The following is a 19,029-nucleotide window of genomic DNA, read 5'->3' on the forward strand; positions in this document are numbered from 1 at the left end:
CCCACAAGCCAGGGAGCAGCCCACTCTCAGAAAGCATGAGGGAAACCTCCCATCTAACAAGAAGTACCAGGCCTGTTCTGAAAGCAGGACATTCTGGGACCTCCAGCAAAAGGTGTGACTCGCTTTTTTCTTTTAATTAATGACTTAACTTCCAAATAAGCCCAAGTTTTTCCTATGAGTCTGTTTGATGCTTTGATTGAAATGTCGCCCCTCTCCCCACCTCACGTACCACCTCTTATTTTTGGCTCTCCCAGCTCTTTGCTGGCGTTCTAAGCAAATGTTTAGTCTGCCGGCAAGACAGCACACACAGGCTTTCCTGGCTTTCATCTACTGACCTTGGCCTCCCAAGGCATCCTGCATACCTATTCTGCTGGATGAAGGAAAGACTGCTGGGGCCAGAGGCCTAGACACATTGGGATGGAGGGCAGACAGATGACAGAGCGAGGGAAGGCAGGTTCTATCACTCAGGACACTCAGATAACAAAGGAGCGTAGACCCAGGTACCCATAGAGAGGAAAGCCAAACAGTGGTGGCTGTGACTAGCCAGAGATCCTCAATTTAAAGGTAGAATCCAGAAAGAAGCCACCTTCCTTATCTCTCTCCTTTCTGCTCAAGGACGATCACAACAGGTTAAGACTGATGCTCTGGGCAAGGTCACAGCAGAAGCTACAGCCAAGGACACTGAAAGCCTGTTCCCACACACTCACCACCCATGCCTAGGTTCCAGCAGGCTACATGTCCATGCCTACCTGAGTCCTATGTTTTAACTTTGATTTCCCCAAAATACGCATCCATGCCACTGGATGGCTAGAGATACAACAACAACTTCAATTGGCTTCTATAAGCAAGTGTGAGGCACCTACCATGCTCCCAGCCCCGTGTTGAGCTTAGCATCCATTCAATCCAATAGGTGGGCAGGGCCAGCTTCCCTGACCCTAACGCCTATTTCCACTTTCATGAGCAAGCTTGGTCCTGCTGCCATGATTCCCCTGCTGGGTAAAAAGTGAATTGCAGGGTTCCCTAGGAGTGGGCTCTATCATGGGTGGCCCAGAGTCTATGATCACAGTACCCCCTACCACTCCCATCCCCCCACTAAGAAGGCAAGAAAGTTTTAAACCTGCCCCCCTCCTCCTAGTGAGCCCCAGGCAAAAACCAGCTAAGAGGAAGAGACAGTTTCTTGCTGGTACTTCTTTGGGACACCAGTCTCCACCCCACAACCCAGCTCCTATGGCACAGTGCCAGTGTCCCCAGCACAGCTGTTCTGATAGCCCTACCTAGGGAGGTTCCATTCCCACAGTCCTGCAAACACACATAGACATACGTTTATGACAATGAAACCCTCAGGAAAGCAGAGCCGGGAGCACCCTCTGCGCCAGTGAGTGAAGTGCAGAGGAAAAGGAAGTGAGGCAGGGCCCGGTTGTGCCACAGACCAGGAAGGTGGGCTCTCAATGACTCACAGCGACTGCAGGCTGGGCAGCTCCCACAGCGCCTCTGCTGGGATCCCTCGGAGCTGGTTGCTCTGAAGCATCCTGAAGGGGAGAGAGAGGTCTGTAAGAGTCTCTGGGTACTAAGGGCAGTGGAGTAGGGGTGCCTCCTTTGAAATTCTCCCCATGTCTCCTGCTTCAGGGCTCGGAGTTTGAGGTGTAGACCTGCTAGCAGTGAATGGGGCATGGTTGACATACACAGGGGATTGGACAGCCCAGCATCAGAGGTGTCTCTGGTGGGCTTGGAAGACATGCAGGAAAAAAAGGGCAGTGGAGGGGGGGGCGGGATATGGAGGCACAGACATTTAGTCCAGGACTTGTGAGGCAGAGAGAAGTTCAAGGACAGCCTGAGATATATATTGAGTCCCAGGGTAGCCTGAGCTACAGTAGGAAAGAATCTCAAAGAGGCAGACAGACAGACAGACAGACAGACAGACAGACAGAGACAGAGACAGAGAGAGGGTGGGAGATTCTGCTGAATCTGAATTTGGGCCTGGAAGTGTTTCAGTTTTACTTCTCAGGCCTCAGTCTCCCTGTCTATTCAGCTGAGATCCTAAAGGATTCTTTGTGATATGGGAGACATGGATAAAGGTAAGACTGACGGCTGTCCCTCAAGGGCATTGCAAGAATGTGCTTTCTGGAGCCCTTGTCTGCAGAAGCAATTTGAAGTGGCCCCATCATCAGCCTATTGTGGCTTAAGCTCACATAAGCACATACTAAGTAGCTGTTTTTGAGGCTGCCAGCCTAGCACTAGAGCCAACCACAAAAACCCAGGAGGGCACCGCAGACAGAAACCATGAAGCTCCTTGGGGGGCTAGAAACCCTATATGCATGAGAGAGGGTCGGGGAGCAGAGAAGGGGGGGCAACAGAAAAATGAGCATCTCTACAAGGGGTGCTGCTGACTCCAGGGAATCCAGGCATAACAGGGGCCTTGGGTAAGCTGGCAGAAAAGCACAGAAACAAAAAGGAGGAAAATTAAACATGTAAATAAAAACAGTCTGGAGAGATTGATCAGTGGTTCAGAGCACTGGCTGCCCTTCCAGAGGACCAGGGTTCAATTCCTGGTACCCAGACAGTGGCTAACAGTTGTCTGTGAGTCTAATTCTTGGATACCTGACACCCTCTTCTGGACTTTATAACCACCTCACACACACATGGTGCAGAAACATAAATGTAGACAAAACCTACACACATAAAATTAAATACATTAAGAAAAAGAAATCCAGGGGCTGGAGAGATATCTCAGTGGTTAAGAGCACTGACAGCTCTTCCAGAGGTCCTGAGTTCAATTCCCAGCAACCACATGGTAGCTCACAACCATCTGTAATGAGATCCTTTGCCCTCTTCTAGTGTGTCTGAAGATAGTGTGTCAGTGTACTAACATATATAAAATAAATATTAAAAAGTCATCTTATAAAAAGAAGAAAAGGAAATACAGGAGATGCCCTTCGACAGCAGTTACTATCAGAACATGCAAATGCATGCACATATGTGTGCATGTATATGTGTGTGTGTCTATGCATGTTCATGAACATGGATGCTTATGTAGGTGGAGGCTGAAGGACAAGTTCAGCTTCCTAAGGAGCTTCCCACCTTGCTTTCTGAGACAGAGTCAGTCTCCCTCTGAGTTCACTGTAGACTAAGCTGACCAGCTAGAGAGCCCCAGGGACTCCCGTGTTTCTGCCTCCAGAGCTGGGGTTACAAGATCAAGGGTTTACCATTGAAGCATGGGGTTCCAGGGGCTTCACCAAGTCCTTACAAAGGTGAGGAGAACCTCCACGGAGCACCCCTAACGTATCTATCTGCACTGACGCTATCCCCTACTCCCACCTTTCGAAAGGTGCTGAGGCCCAGACAATGAGATCTAGAAAGATCTTTTTATAAGTGTGTGTGTGTGTGTGTCTGTGTGTGTGTGTGTGTGTGTGTGTGTTCATATGAAAATCAGAGGAAAATCTAAGAGTTGGTAAGAACTGACTCACCCTTCATGATGTGGATCCTGGAGGTGTCAGGTCCCTTTGCTCACTGAGCTATCTCACTGGCCCTAGAATGATCTTTAAATGCTCCACGTTGTGCCTCCAAGACACAGAATCTGTAAGTAGCGCCTCTGCATGGCTCTTAACTCCCCTTCCTTCCAGTGTCAGGGAATTCAGCTTTTCCCCAAAAGCCGTGCTGGGACAGACAGTCTGGCTTGCTTTTGTGAATCAAGCTGCACTGTAGAGTGCTCACTGGTGTTGAGCCTGACCTGCTTCCTTTGCTGTTCTCAGCCACTTTTCCCAACTGTATGGAGGCACAGCTGCATTGGAAGGGGTGGAAAGACTGTCAGAGGGAGTAACCCTTTATTCTCCAAGGTAAGGCAATGGAGGCCAAAAGAGGGGAGGTGATTTTCCCAGAGTTACAAATCGAATTAACAGCAACATTAGGGCCAGGCTCTAAGGTCCACTCCAAGCCAGTATTTTGTGCCCTTTTTCTAACCATGGCTGTATTTGGTGGGGCAAAGTGGATTTAATTTTTTTTTCTCTCTATTCTAGATGCACATTAGAAGCACCTGGAAAGTGCTCAGGCCACAGGACAGTCCACTTAAGCCTCTGGGGTTAGGTTTGGTGTAAAAAATGATGCTTACTTAATTTTCAAGCTCCAGGTTGAGTCTAATGTGCAAAAAGGTGTCTAGTGGGTAGCCTGGTTCTCAGCAACCCCCTTCCCAAATTTGTAATTTACAAAGAACATCCTCGGAATATTTCTCTTGCCAGCGCGGCATCTGGGTGCAGAAACCATGCATTTCAGAGACGTGGGGCAGCAGGTAGGTGGCAGAGAGTCAGCCCCACCCCATGTTTTCTAACAGGCTCTTTCTGTGGAATCTGGTGCCTTGGGGAGACATGGGTGGGTGAGTGAGGCAGGGTCTGAAGCTCACCGGCCTTCATCAGTTTGATATATTCATATTTTGGTTTTGGTTTTGTCCTGTGCTGAGGATCAAACCCAGGGTCTGTGCATGCTGGGCATGTGCTCTGCCACTAATTGTTTTTTCAACATACATGAGCGTTTTGCCTATATGTATGCATGTGTACCGTGTACCTGTCTGGTGCCCGGGGAGACCTGGAGAGGTTGTTGGAGCTGTTGAAGCTGGAGTTAAGGATGGTTGTGAACCATCATGTGACTGCTGAAAACTGAGCCTGGATCCTCTGGGGAGCAGCATGTGCTCTTAACCTCTAACCCATCTGTCCAGCTCCGGGTCTTGGCTTTTTGAGAGGCAGTTTATCTATAGCTCAGCCTGGCTTTTTAACTCTGGTTCTCTTCCTCCACCTTCCCAATGCTGGGAATACAGACCTGCACCATTGCCACTGGTTTGTGATTTTGGTTTTTAATTCTGCAACTAAAACTATTGAGGAATCCATTCCAATATCCTCATTTTAAAAGAAAGAAGGTTAAGTCTTGGAGAACAGAAATCTAGCCATTTTCCCTGCTGTCCTCCTCATGCCCCCTTTCCTGGTGAGGTCTTGTCACCCCGTCTCTCAGGAGGATGGAACTTGGCCTCTTGCTGAAAAGCAGCTTAGAAGATCTCCCTGGGCTCCTCACAGCATCTCAAGAGCCAGGCTGAAAATATCAGTGTTCTCAGGAAACGTGAGCCCTTCCCAAGTTGGCTCCACTCAATTCGTCAGTCCAAACAGAGAGGAAGCAGGCAGTGTCAGCCTGAGATAGCTTCATACAATGTGGAGAGAGCTACAACTGATTGAGCACTAGAGTTCCTTGGGCTGGAACCAAGATCTAACTCCCTCCTGCTATTTTCTGCCTTCAACCGGGCTTTGCAGGACTGGATAGGCCAAGTTCAGAAGCAGTGAAAGGCTTCTAGAACCTTGGTCTTTACTAAAAGGGCACTGTCTAGGAATCTTGAGTCACAATCTCACTCTTAACCTTGGGCCCCTGGAGAAACCTCCTAACCAGGTTTCTAACAGCAGAGAGGGGAGGCAAGCCCCTGAGCCTCCACCCTCGTTACACAAATCTGGGTCTGGTGCAAGGCAGTTGAAGCTCATTTAGCAGAACTAAGTTCTAGATATGGCTCCACTGAGCTGAACCAGGGTGGCTCTAAGACCTGGATGGTCTGCAGAGGATGGAAAGGGCCAAGGCTAGACCATATTCACTTTCTAAGATGAAAGCTTTGTGGGAAGGTAAAATGGAGAAACACAACACACACACACACACACACACACACACACACACACACACACACACACACACACGATTATCTCCTTGGACTGGTGCCGGAATCCAGAAACTCTGCCTACAGCTTCTCTGTGCCAGGCAAAGGCACAGCGGACAGGACAGCCAGAGACCAGGCTGTGCCCCACATGTCTGGGGTCTCAGGAGTATGATTTCCCTTAGAGTGGCTCTGTGAATTTGGCATCTGGATCCTTATAGTCTCATGGAACAGAACTGGTACAAGGCTAGACCTTCCTGCTTGGGCTGACTCTCTGGATCAGACCTGCTCTAAACGAGAACTTGGAGAACCCTCAGAGGCGAGGAGGGCCACAGGCAGTATGGGGAGTCAACTGGGGGGGACTCTGATGCAGTCCCTTAGGAGGGGAGCAGACAGGATCCCTTACATTTTCCTGTCCTCTGTTGCCCATTTCCTCTAGTTGGGCCTCAGAGGAAAAAAAGCCACAGCCTTGGGAAGGGTCTAAACATGAAAAGTGAGGCTCTCCTTGTATAGAGAGAAGCTCTTAAGCCAAGGATTGGGGTGCTTTAGTTTCCTTATAGGTTTGAGAGACAAGAACCTGCAATCAGCAAAATTGACACTAGCTGTTGGAAAAAACTTAGTACCCAGGACATACATGGACTCTTCTGCTCTGAAGCTCTAGGGGAGATGGGTAGGGGTCCCCAGCCTGCCTACTGTCCCTGAAAGGGGGAGCTTTGCAGAGAATATAAGGCTTTAGTGATGGGTGGTTTTTAAGGATAGAACAAAATGGGGGTCACTGGCAGAGTGGGGGTGAGCAGCCTGCTGTCCTGGCTCCCACACACAGCTTTTGTCCAACCTGCTCACTGGGCCCAGGCGCCGCTGGTTGAAAGGGGGCGGGCCGGCTGCGGTTTCTTCCAGTCTTTGATTTATTGCCTAATGCAGGCAGAGAAGAAAGAAGAGGCTCATCTCTAAGCCAGAGCCTTAGGAACGGGATGTGAGCCTCACATCTTCTGAAGGCCCAGCAAACAGAGCCCTGCTTTCTAATCCCACTGCAGGTCTAAACCTGCCACTGGGCACAGATATGCCACCAAGCAGTCTGCCTGCACTATGCTATGGGTTCGAGATGCCTCCTCCCCCACTGCCCCCCCACACCCTGGACAGCTATAGGGAGTAAATACACAGAGAACTCAGAGCCCTAGAAGTCAGAGATTTAGAAGCAGAGGGAGAGAGGAGCTGGAGACCAGAGACACAAAGAGCTCAAATACAGACTGACAATTATCTGAAAACTAGAAACTCCAGAGAAAGGCCACTGTCATGAACCACTGTGAGAAAACAGGAGAGGGATGTGCCTTTGGGTGAATACCATTCCAAAGCCAGGCACAGAACTGGGGTTCAGGCCTTCTCCCCTCATTCAGATGTTTCTGTGCAACCAACAATCAACACAACTGTACAGAGAAACCCAGCAGGTCGAGTCGGAACCAATCCACAGACCTGGGAAGACACTTGCCACTTTAGGGAAGCCCCGAGGGCTCATTCTGTTGCTTTGGGAGCAGCCCTCAAATGGTCATTTCCTTCACACTGGTCCCTGGGGTGGTTTGCCCTCTCTGATCCACCCGCCTTCAGTCCCTGTATCCACTTTTTCCTGTCTCCTCCCAGCTTTATCCCTTTCGGAAGGATAGACTTGGCAAGGACAAGATGCATCATGGGTTGGGGTGGGAGTGGACAGCGCCCCTCTCCCATCTCTACAATGGGCTCACTAGCAAGGAGAGCTAAGTGAAGGAACACCAGGTCCTCTCCCAACCTCATGCTCTTTTTGATCCTGAGAAGGTATGAAGGGTCAGAAGAAGCAGCCCGATTTGAAGAAAATTCCTTCTCAATGTTTATGATAGCAAAGAGCTGGAGGCACAGAGACTAAGGAGAAATACGGAAGAGGAAAAGGCATATATGGAGCTGGGCATTGCCTATTTATAATCCCAGCACTTCAGAGTCTGAGCTATTCTTAGCTGAGCAAAACCTTGTCTAGAAAAAAAAGAAAGAAAAAAAAAAAAAAAAGCTGAATGGGGTAGCCCATACGCACAAGGGCAGGAAGCAAAGGGAATCAATACAAATTTGAGGGTATCCTGGTCTACCTACTGAGTTGTTGAGATGCAGGTCAGCCAGGTCTACATAGAAAGATATTCTTTCAAAAGACAAAGACCAAAAAACAAATCAATGGACAAACGGAAGGATGGGAAAGGTGAGGGAAGTAAGTCTGAGCCAAGTATAATGGCACATATGAATCAAATGTCACGGTGAATACTGCTTTCCTATCTGCTAGTGTCTTGAGATATCTCCTTAGTGAGGACATTAAAATGATTTTAGCACAGAGAAAAGTAAAGGAAAAAAAAAACATTATCTTGAATGTTAACTAAAAAAACATTAAAGTACTGGGTTTTACAAAGTTTTCAAACTATATAGCTATGAATGATGTTGAAGTTCATTTGTGTGTATGCATGTACCTGTTAATGTCTGTGCGGGGGCAGATGTGTGATTTCATGTGCACATAAACTACAAAGTCAGTCTCCCCTTGCTTTGTTTGTTTTGCTTTGACAGTTTCTCCATGTAGCCCTGGAACTCGATTTGTAGACCAGGTTAGCCTCAAACTCACAGAAATCTGCCTGCCTCTGCCTCTGGAGGGAAAGGATTAAAGGCACGAGCTACCACCAGGTACCTTTCTTTCTGTCTGTCTTTCTGTCTGTCTGTCTGTCTGTCTGTCTTTCTTTTTTTCTTTCTTTCTTTCTTCCTTCCTTCCTGTCTGTCTGTCTTTCTTTTTGTGCGATTTGTTTGATTTGGTTTGTTGTTTGGTTTAATTTGTTTTGTTTGTTTTGGGGGAGGTTGTTTGTTTTTCAAGACCAGGTCTTTCACTGGGACCAGGTTCACCCCTTTGGCTAGGCTGGCTAGCAACTGAGACCAGGAGTCCACCTTTTTCAACCCTCTACATGCTAGGCTTATAAGTACAAACCATCACACTTGGCTTTATAACGGGGCTGGGGACTCATGCTCACATGACAAGCGCTTTATGGATGTAGCAATCTGATCCTCTGGGCTTCTCTAAGATGAAAATCTTAGAGTTCTGGGATTGCAGGCATGCACTGTCACACTGGGGACCTAATCCACAGCCTCCTATATGCTAAGCAAACACTCTACCAACTGAACTACATCCCCAGCCCTCAAAACTTAAATCAAAAGAACAATGATGGGTCAGTGAGTAAAGACACCTGCTGCCAGGCCTGATGGAGGAACTGAGTTCTGTCCTCGGGACCCATGTGGTAGAAGGAGAGAACCAACACCTAAAAGCTGTTTCTTGGCCTCCACACTCATGCAACACACACACACACACACACACACACACACACACACACACACGTAAAGAATAAGAATAAACCCCAACAGAGCCCTGTAACAATCATCATTCGTAAACAGAGTTGCCTCATCCCTGAGAGCTGCCAGGCACTTTGGGTTCCTCTTAATCTTTGTTTACACATCAGATGAGGGAAAGAAAAGACATAGAAATGATGAGAGAAATGAGGAATGGAGATATGGAAACCCCCACCGCCATTCTCAGAGCCATGTCTTTATGTGAAAGGGTTCGCCTCTACTTACAGAATTTTGAGGCTGTGGAGACCGGAGAATGCCTGTCCTGGGATGTGCGAGAGGTAGTTCCCTGAGAGCCGTCTGCGAATCAAAGACAGAGGTCAGAGGTGTTGCCAGGGAACCCATGAAGGTGAAGTCCTGCTTGGGGGTACAGGAGGGAGGGTGGTGGCAGCGCTGGCGTTTTCTGAGCTCTGTGGTTCACTGTTCACCTCACAGGCAGCAGCTCCATTCCACCGTTAATCCTGGGAGGGGCAGTACATTGAATATCCCTGTATTTAAAATGCTCGGCGCCAGGGGTATTTGGCCTTTGGATTCTTCAGCTCTCCAAATATTTGCATCTAGATAGCTATCTTGGGGGTGGGTCGAAGTCTAAACATAAATTTACTGGATTTTGTCTGATTTCACATTTACTTGTGTATGTGTGTCTATGTGTGTGTGTGTGTCTATGTGTGTGTCTATGTGTGTGTGTTGGTGAGTATGTGCCATGACCCATATGGGTAAGTTAAATGACAACCTAAGGTTCTCTCCATTGAATTTAGGTTGTCTTGGTGGTAAGTGCCTCTCCCCCTGAGCATCTCACTGACTAGACCAAAATGTAATAGCTTTATAAACATGGGGCCTGTTTCATGCATGTATGTAATTTTATGTATGTATGTAATTTTGTGTATGTCTGTATGTTATTATATGTATGTGTGTAATTTTGTGTATGTCTGTATGTAATTTTATGTATGTATGTAATTTTGTGTATGTATGTAATTTTGTGTATTATGGATGTAATTTTGTGTATGTCTATATGTAATTATATGTATTGTGTAATTTTGTAGATGTCTGTATGTAATTATATGTATGTGTGTAATTTTGTAGATGTCTGTATGTAATTTTATGTATGTATGTAATTTTGTGTATGTATGTAATTTTGTGTATGTATGTGTGTATTTTTATGTATGTATGTAATTTTATGTAATAATTTTTTGTTTGGCAGGTGGGTGCTGAAGATGGAGGATAGTACCTCAAACATGCTGAGAGTGAATACCCCAACACTGAGCTACAATGGTTGACAATATTTCAGTGTTCCTGTGCTTGTCAGATGGAGGTCAGGTGCCGAGCTGCCCACTGTGGTTGGTAGCTGTGGTGGCACAAATGGTTCAGATTTTAAACATAGGTACGGTAATATGACATACCTGTAATTCAAGTACTTGAAAGCCTGAGACAGGAAAAGAATTAATTCAAAGCCAGCCTTAGCTACATAGAGGATTCTAGTCTAGCCGGGGCTACACACTAAGACCCTGTCTCAAAAAAAAAAAAAAAAAAAAAAAAAAATTCAGATTTCAGATTTTTAGATTGAGAACACTCAACCTGTATTAGCCCCAGAATTCCAGATAAAGAAAACTGAGGCTTGGTTTGTGTGCACGTGTTGTTTTGTTGTTGGTGTCCTTTGGGGGTTTGTAGTGTTGGTTTTAAACAACTAGGAAGTCCAGGACGACCTGGTGGTCACAGCCTCCCCTGTGCCAGAACTGGAGGCGTGCTCCATTATCACCAGCTTCGATGAGGAGGATTCATTCGGCTCAGTGGCAGAGCCAGTTCGCCTGTTAATCTCTACCACTGGGGGGGACGCTGCCCCTTGCCTCTTTATTTGACATCTGTTGTTTTACAAAAAGATAGTTGGGATCGACACCCTCGGGTTCTGTGACTGGGGCCTAGGTGATGATTTGTCCTTTAGGTGGGGCCTTTAAAAAGGTCCAGCCCCTTCCTGGGGAGAGCGAGACCCGGAAAACTGGGCCTACTTAATGCCTTCGCTCCCCTTTATGTTCCTATCCCAGCTGTGCCACGCCCACCTCAGAATGACCTCTGCTGCTCACCACCAGCCCCGCCCACGTGGAGCTTTCCTTTCCGAAGGTGGAGAGCCTTTATAATAGGGATGGTTCAGAGGTGATTTTCAGGGAAAGGCCGGCTCATGAGCGAAAGCATGGCCATGGAGAAATGAGTCAGCACTTAGGAACAATGCCTCGTCTTCCAGAGACTAGTGGGTTCAGTTCGCAGCACCCACTAGACAGCTCTCACAACCATCTGTAACTTCAGTTTCAAGAGCTTTGATGCCCTCTTCTGGTTCCTAGAGCAAAAGTTGTAAATGTTGTACCCAAGGCATACACGAACCATACACATAAAACTTAGAAAAAAATATTTTTTTAAGAAGGAAAGCTATGCGGAGTACGGTGACTCATGCCTGAAATCCCAGCCCTCGGGAGGCTGAAGAAAGATAATCTTGAAGTTCAAGACCAGTCTGAGCTACAGTCGTGAACTTCAGACCACTCTGAACTATACAGTGAAACCCTGTCTTAGCAGACAAATAAGCAAATAAATTAAATAAAATAAAAGGGCGGGGGAAAGAGCTACAGAGAGCTTTGGCTCACACCTCCAATGCCTCATGGCTTAACACTGGTACTCTGGAATTTGCCCATGTATCAGGCCTCAACTAAACACCGGTTTCCAAGACCTCCTTTCTCCTTTCTCCCTTGAGGTCCAGCCTGCTCTGAAGAGCCCAGGACCCTATAGCTGCTGACCAGAGAGTTCCACCCACCCACCCATACCTGGACTCCGGCCCAACCACCCCGACTCGGGCCGACCCACCCACCCACACCCCGACTCCTGCCCATCCATCAACTCACAGCTCCTCCAGAAAGCGTAGGCGGTGGAAGAGACCTGGCTGAAGCTCTGTGAGGTTGTTCATACTGAGGTCTCTGGGTGGAGAGAAAGTGGAGAACAGGCTGTAGTTACCCACCTGTACTATCTGTGATGGTCAGTTCCAGCCCTGTTTGGAGGACCCCAGGGTTTCCCACTGTTCCTCCACCTTCCCACCATGCCATATGGACCCCACTGGCTGTCTGGCAATAGCAGCCAGCCACGTGTAACTCTAGGGCAAAAAAAAAAAAAAAAAAAAAACCAGATCACTTTCCGGCCTCTCCTGCCCCCTCTGGTTTTCATGCTCCTTTGGCAGGTTCTCCAGGGGCAAGCTATGAGCAGGAAGGCATGGTCCCTAGTGAAGTCTTCACTGAGACCCATGCAGCAGGCTCTGACGTTCCTGAACCCAGGCTCTTCTCAGCCACATGTGTTGTCCCATTCAGAGATGGTGGGCTTTACTGCATGCTGAGGTCTCTGCCAGCCTCCTCTTCTTAGCTCTGCTTTCCCAAACCTCTGCCTTTCTTGACTTCTTGGAACCTCCCTGAAGATGTCCAGGTCCCTGAGTATCTTTCAGGGTGTGCAGAGCTGGTCTCTTGAGTTCTCACCATCTAAAGCATTCTAACATGCCCGTATTATCCAAAAGAACTTGTGTTTTTCTTCCCTAAGATGCTCCGCACACAAAACCATCAGCATAATTCCCTCAGCATTACTGAAGACCCACCTTAATACTAGGCACTGCCTAGCATTTATCCAGATAATCCCATTTAAACCTTACCTATAATCCGGGGAGAACTGCTATTTTACATCCAGGCAAACAAAAAGGGGCCAGCGACTTCCCTCTAAGGAAAAAGGGACCCCCTGCTAAGACTAATGACCTAGACTCATTCCCTCGAACCCACAGGAGAGACACTCCCCTCCTCCAGTGCACACACACACACACACACACACACACACGAGTTAAAAGTGAAATTTAAAAAAAAAAAAAATGAGGGTTGAGTGGAGTCAGAGAGCCCCCAAATCAAATGTCTCTTCTAATTACCCATCTTGACCACGATGACCCTCCATTTCCTCATCCTCTAAACAGAAAAAGGATTAATAGGTAAAGTCTTTGTGAGCATTAGGTGAGCTAATGTTTGCAGACTGCCTGGTAAATAGTACATAGTTAATAAGTATTTGCCTTCTTCCTTCCCTTCTCCCCTTGGTGTCTTAGGAACAACAGCCTCAGCTCTCCAGACATGAGAGGGGGAGGGGAGCCGGTGGCTTGACTTGTGGGTACTGCCAATGTTAACATTTTCTTCTGTTTGTGCCTGAGTGTCCATGTTACAGACAGATGCCTGACACGTTTGGGCTCCATCCTGTCTCGACCCCCTACCAGCTAACACTCCTCTCTGTGCGAGTGCTGCTCCCTAGGGCTACAGAGGTGGACAAAGCCACTGAGAAGCACAGGCCTTCCTGAAGTTCCCCCAGAAGTACAACTCACCCTCAAACCTTCTAGGTTCAGTGTACCCAGAAACTGGTTTGCTTCCCATGCGTACTCAGAGAGGCAGGCTGGGAATGGTGTGGGACATGTGCTGAGAGAGCCCAGCTCCAGTCTATAAAAAGACTGTTTAGTCTCAAAAGTTTTATCTTTGATAAAGCTTGGGCTCTGACTCCATGTCTTCCAAGGAAGACATTCCATGCAGGGTAAAGCCAAGAAAAATGGCATTTGCAACGTGGGCTGCTCTTGTCTGTCCTCCCTCCCCACTATCCTGTGAAAATGGAAGGGCATCTGCAGGCCCGAGGGACTAGGATGGATGGGCCCAGCGAAGGCTGCAGGAGGCACACTGGTCACAGCGAAGGTCCTGCCAGTGGAACTAAGAGGGCTCCTTGGTGCATGTAAGCCTGGGTTCAACCCTCATGATCCTCCAGCTCTGAATCGATGCTCACGGAGGCAATCCTGAGTCTACCTGGATTCCTCTCCCTCGAATCCCAGGCCTGGCTCATCCTCAGTAAGGAGGAGGTGCGAAGTGCCACCAAAAAAAAAAAAAAAGCCGATTACCTCTAAATATTTACCCTGTGCATTTCTGGATGTGTCCTGACAGGCAAGGGAGCGGGAGTTCAAGGAGCATACAGGGCATGTGACTCAGGCCTCATCACTCAGATGTCCCCCCAGGGGCCGCACTCAGAGGCTCTGATGCAGCTCCATGCCCCCCACCCACTCCCTCCACCTTTCCACCAAGGCCAGAGGCTTCATTGTTCTCCCTGGGGAGGAGGGGGTTGCACCTCTACCCACCCACTCCCCCTCCACACATCCTGCCCCAGACAAGCACCCAGCCCAGCTGCTGTAGAGGGGCCAGGTGGGGCCAGAGGGTGGATTTTAAATGGTGTCTGGTGGGGGGAAGGGGGTCAGGCTGGTGCCAGGGGAAGGAGAAAGCGAAGGAACACCACAAGGACTGGAGAAGGGAGGCCAAGCCCAGGCCCTCTACACTGCCTCCACAGGACCAAGGGGTGGCTCTGGGACCCCTAGGGAATAGAAGGAAGGAATGACAAGCAGACACTCCCAGCACAGAGTCTGTCCTGTCAAGTCCAAAGCTCTGACCTATGCCTGTCATAGGAGACCAGCTGTACAACCCAGAGGACACAGCTCTGACATCTGTGGCATGCCTGGGGTTGAGGGAAATTGAGGGGCACCTGAACCCTTAGGTACTTAAGGTTCAGTTGTGCCTCCGCTGGCTTGTCCACATGGTTCTGAGATTTGAGAGTGCTTGGATGTACCTTCCTATGCTGTCTTTCAGAGCCTGGGCATCCATGTGTCCTACAGGTGGATACTTCTTTCATTCAGCACCTTTGCATGTTAGACCTCTGACTAAACAAAAGTTACACGGTATCCTGGGGCATCTACCTATCTGAAAGGCAAAGGCCTTTTGGGGAAAGAAAGTAGCTTCCCCAGGTCTTCCAGTGGCTGTGTGACTTTGGACAAACCTGACTCCTCCTGGCCTCTGCTCACCGTCCAGGTAGAATCTGGTGGTGTCCAGAGACACAGTTTTGGGATCTAGCTAATCTGTGGCTGAAACAGATTCCCAGGCCTAAGCACAATGCTGCTCTACCACTGTTATCCTATGACCGTAACCTATAAACATCATCCTGTGAACACACTACATCACACAGTATACATTACATGTGCGCCACACCACATCCATGAACACCATTACATAGCACACATACTACACCACACACACCAATTACCATGTATACTACACTACACACACTATACACATATCACATACACCACATATCACACACATACCACACATATACCACATACTACACATGTATACATCAGATACAGTACACATCACCCAAACACCACATACCACACCATGTGCACACACATAGCATACAGGCCATATCCTGCACACACATACACAAAACATATACAAAGACCATATATATCCTACATAACATACTCCCACCATGTCACATGTATACCACATACATCTATCATAGCACATATACCACAACGCACAGAGGCAGCTCCCCGGGGCTAAGTTCAGGGCCTGGGGACTGTCCGGTTTCATAGATTCCCACACTCTGGAGAGCCCAGGCTTGATTCTCTGCTATTGCCATCCTAAAATTCTTAATGATTTTTGAATATCAATGTTTCGTTTTGCACCTTCCTATGTTCTGGGTCTCAGCCAGCTCCTGGGGGAGTATCTCCAGGTGCCTGCCCCCTCCACCCTGGTTCTGCTGCTCTGGGTCCCCTCAATTTCCTAGCGCCCTCCCTTAACTGTTGTCATTGACAGCCAGAGGGTGTGGAGGGTGGCCAACAGTCTCACTCTGAAACTTTATTCCTAGTAGGCCTTGTGATACCCGGAGGGGCTGTGTGTGCTCTCGACTGGACACAACACGGTGTGGTGGGAGGGATGGGGTGGATGTTGACGGGAGAGACTGCTCAAGGGTGTGGCAATATGAAAGGGGTAGCCCTGGGCACAGGAAGTGGAGGCTTCTGGCTGCACATTAGGAAAATGTTCTCAGAGCTTTAGCCTGTGAGGCAACCAGACCACCCAAGGAAGCTGGGTGAGGCAGTGTCACCATAGAGACAGGGAACAGGTTTGATAAGAGGGAGGATGCTAGGAAACTGAGGAGGCCCAGAGCAGCAGAACCAGGCTGGAGGGGGTGGGCACCTGGAGATGCTCCCCCAGGAGCTGGCCGAGACCCAAGGACCCAGGGAGACTGGTCTGTTTGAGTTTTCCCTATGGGAGGAAAAACCAATGACAGACAAGCTGTGGATTCTGTTGGGGTGCAGGTAAAAGGAAACCCCACATTTGAGGAGAGAGTGACAACATAGAGCCCTTTCTCTGCTTTCTGGGCTAAGAACTCAAGTTGGCCATCTCTACAGTTAGTTATGTTGGGTTATTACAACTGTACATATTAATATGTACTATATTATATATGTCATAAATATATTTATCATATAATTTATTCCATACATTTATGCAACTTGCTGATTTGATACACATTTTCATTGTGAAATAAGAACCCTGGTCAAACTAATTAACATAGCCTCTCTTCCATAGCCATGATGTATATGTGTGTGGGGGGGGGCAGGCAGGCAGACTTGAGTCATAGGTTGGTGTGAACCTATCCCCAGCCATGCTATGTCCCATAGTTACCTCTTTAGAGGCAGAGCTGAGCCATGGGAGTCTCTGTGGTACTCTGTACATAGTCACCCAATGAGCCACATACTGAATACCACAGCTGCATTTAGCATTGCCTGAGCGTATTGACTGTGTGACCCTGATCCTGTCTTCCTGCCTCTAAGTGTCTATTCTCTCACTTGTAAAATGGGATGATCATAGTACCAGTACTCGCCTGACAAGAGTTGTAATACGAAGTACTGAGTCCCTCTTGGTCACTCATGGCTACAGTATGTCATAGTTGTACAGAGTCTTCCCAGTGCTCTGTCCCACGTATGCGTATGTGCTAGCCGTGCTCGCAGGCTATGTTCAGGCATGTTGGCACTATCTGGGACCCACGATGGCACAAGCATTTCTTTTGAGCCTTCTTATGGTCTCCTGCTAGGATCCAGCAGGTTGCCTAACACCCTTCAGTAAAGCCCTTCCCTGAGGACCAGTCTAAAGTATTCAGACGTCCACAATGTTGGAAGACAGTGAGGGAGTGAACAATGGCGGTGAGGACTAGATAGAACATGCTAGAAAGCCGGAGTAGGGAGAAAGGGGGATCCCCACCACATCTGCCTAAGACGATAAAGGACCCAGGATACAACTTCAGCACCACAATTAAGTGATGGATACAATAAAGACTAAAAACATCATCCCTTGTGTCTGCAGAGGCCCCATTATGACAGGCACCTTGCTGACATTTACACAGCAAAAGCAGATCTGGAGAGGAGCAGGGCTAACTACGGTCATGCTGCAAAAAAAAAAAAAAAAAAAAAAAAAAAAACAATTCCCCAAGGGCTCTAAAGCTCAGAAAGGCCCCAGGCTTTCCAATGTGGCCTCCTCTGTGGGGTCTATTCCCTGAGACGAACTTCCTGCCGGAAAAGGAAGGTCTCCTTGGACATTACATTCTTTGAAACCCCAGACACACAATGCGACACCAAGTTCTCTTGGATTTTGCAGTTTTCATAAATTGCCAAACAAGGGAGTTACTTCCACTGGGGGGAAATGTATCTCTCTATCCACATAACAGCACGGATTGTTCTCTTGGGCTTTGCACAAAATCCTATGTGAGAACAATGTTGTGCTTTGAAATAAAGGCCTGTTTGCTTTGTTTTGTCGTTGCTCGGCTCTCTCTTTGGTAACAATGCCTCCCGGCCTGTCTAACAGTGCCAGGAAAACACACACACACACACACACACACTCATACAATTTTGTTTGTACTTGTGGTTAAGAGACCGTGGTACTTGTCACATCACCAGCACCTTGGGTTGTCTCAAAGTCTGGTGGCACAGATAGGAAGTCAAGGACAGAAGAGAGCTGGAGACATACCTTCTTCTCAAAATTGCTAGCTATGAGAAACTGTGGTTTGGTGCAGCACCATACCCGGCCCCCTTTCTCTTACAGAAAGGGGTGGTGGTGGTGATGGTGGTGGTGGTGGTGGTGGTGGTGGTGGTGGTGGTGGTGGTGGTGGTGACTTTTGTGGTTGTTGTTGGTGTTTTTCTGCCAGACATAGTAGTACACACCTGTAATTCCAGCACTTGAGAGTCAGAAGTAAGAGGATTGGGACTTTGAGGCTAGCCTGAACTACAGAGTCAGTTTCAGGACAGCCTGGGCTACATGGTGGTTCTCTGAAGAAGAAAGGGACAACATGTCACAGAGCAGCAAGCTGGGGGGCCTGAGCTCCTGAGAAGAATGAAGGGAAGGAGCTTGAGGATGGTCTAACCCTCAGCATCACAGGGTGATGTCTTTGGAAGGAGCCAGGTCTGTTCCAGAAGGGCTATCCCAACACTGCTTCATGAAGCTGCTAAGCTAGAGCTGCCTACAGGGCCTCAAATTCCACTCAGAAGTGCCACAGAAAGTGAGTCGCAAGGTGTGACATCTGCCCCCTTTGCCCTCCACTGTGACTCTTGGAGAGGCCAAGGGAGCTGCTCCTAGTGGTACTCAGAGTCAGGTGACCCTTCCTGGGTACAAAGCACAGTCTAAGGATTGCACAGTGCCTGTGCACTGCCTCTCTTGCTTTCTGTTTCTTAACAAGATCTAGAACAGTCCATCATTACGTGGCATTCCACGGGCCAGCAATGGCCCTGCTGCAGCCAGACTGACCTCTCCCTGGCCCTGAGACGCTGTGTATGCTATTTCACCTGACTCTGCCTTGCCTTCCCCCACGGTAAAGAGCTTAAGTCAGGCCTGGTGCACAGAAAGCCAATAAGCATCGCGTGACCTCGCTGCCCACCGCCCCAACGCCAGAGCTCTAGCCAGCGGCTTGATCACGCAGCTCTGTCTTCACAGGAAGTATTTGTAACCGGCTACAGCGTACGGCCACTGCGCTCAGTGAGGAAACCACAGAGCTTAGCAGTGTGTGTTCCCTGTCCTTAAAGAGCCAAGTCTATAGAAGACAGTGGC

The 19,029-nt window shown here is 48.4% G+C and overlaps 1 protein-coding gene across 2 annotated transcripts in view; it reads right to left on the bottom strand.

Annotated features, from left to right (window-relative positions):
* LGR6 (leucine rich repeat containing G protein-coupled receptor 6) overlaps positions 1 to 19,029 on the bottom strand; it is a gene marked incomplete at its 5' end in the record, with an annotated part of 114,683 nt that overhangs the window by 75,450 nt on the left and 20,204 nt on the right. For both annotated transcript variants that reach the window (XM_080917701.1, XM_080917702.1), the window contains 3 exons: positions 1,458 to 1,529; positions 9,296 to 9,367; positions 11,953 to 12,024. In XM_080917701.1, coding sequence (XP_080773827.1) covers positions 1,458 to 1,529; positions 9,296 to 9,367; positions 11,953 to 12,024 — 216 coding nt within the window. The remainder of the gene's footprint in view (positions 1 to 1,457; positions 1,530 to 9,295; positions 9,368 to 11,952; positions 12,025 to 19,029) is intronic.

This window comes from Micromys minutus (genome assembly GCF_963924665.1).
Source record: "Micromys minutus genome assembly, chromosome: 6".
NCBI classification, from domain to species: Eukaryota; Metazoa; Chordata; class Mammalia; order Rodentia; family Muridae; genus Micromys; species Micromys minutus.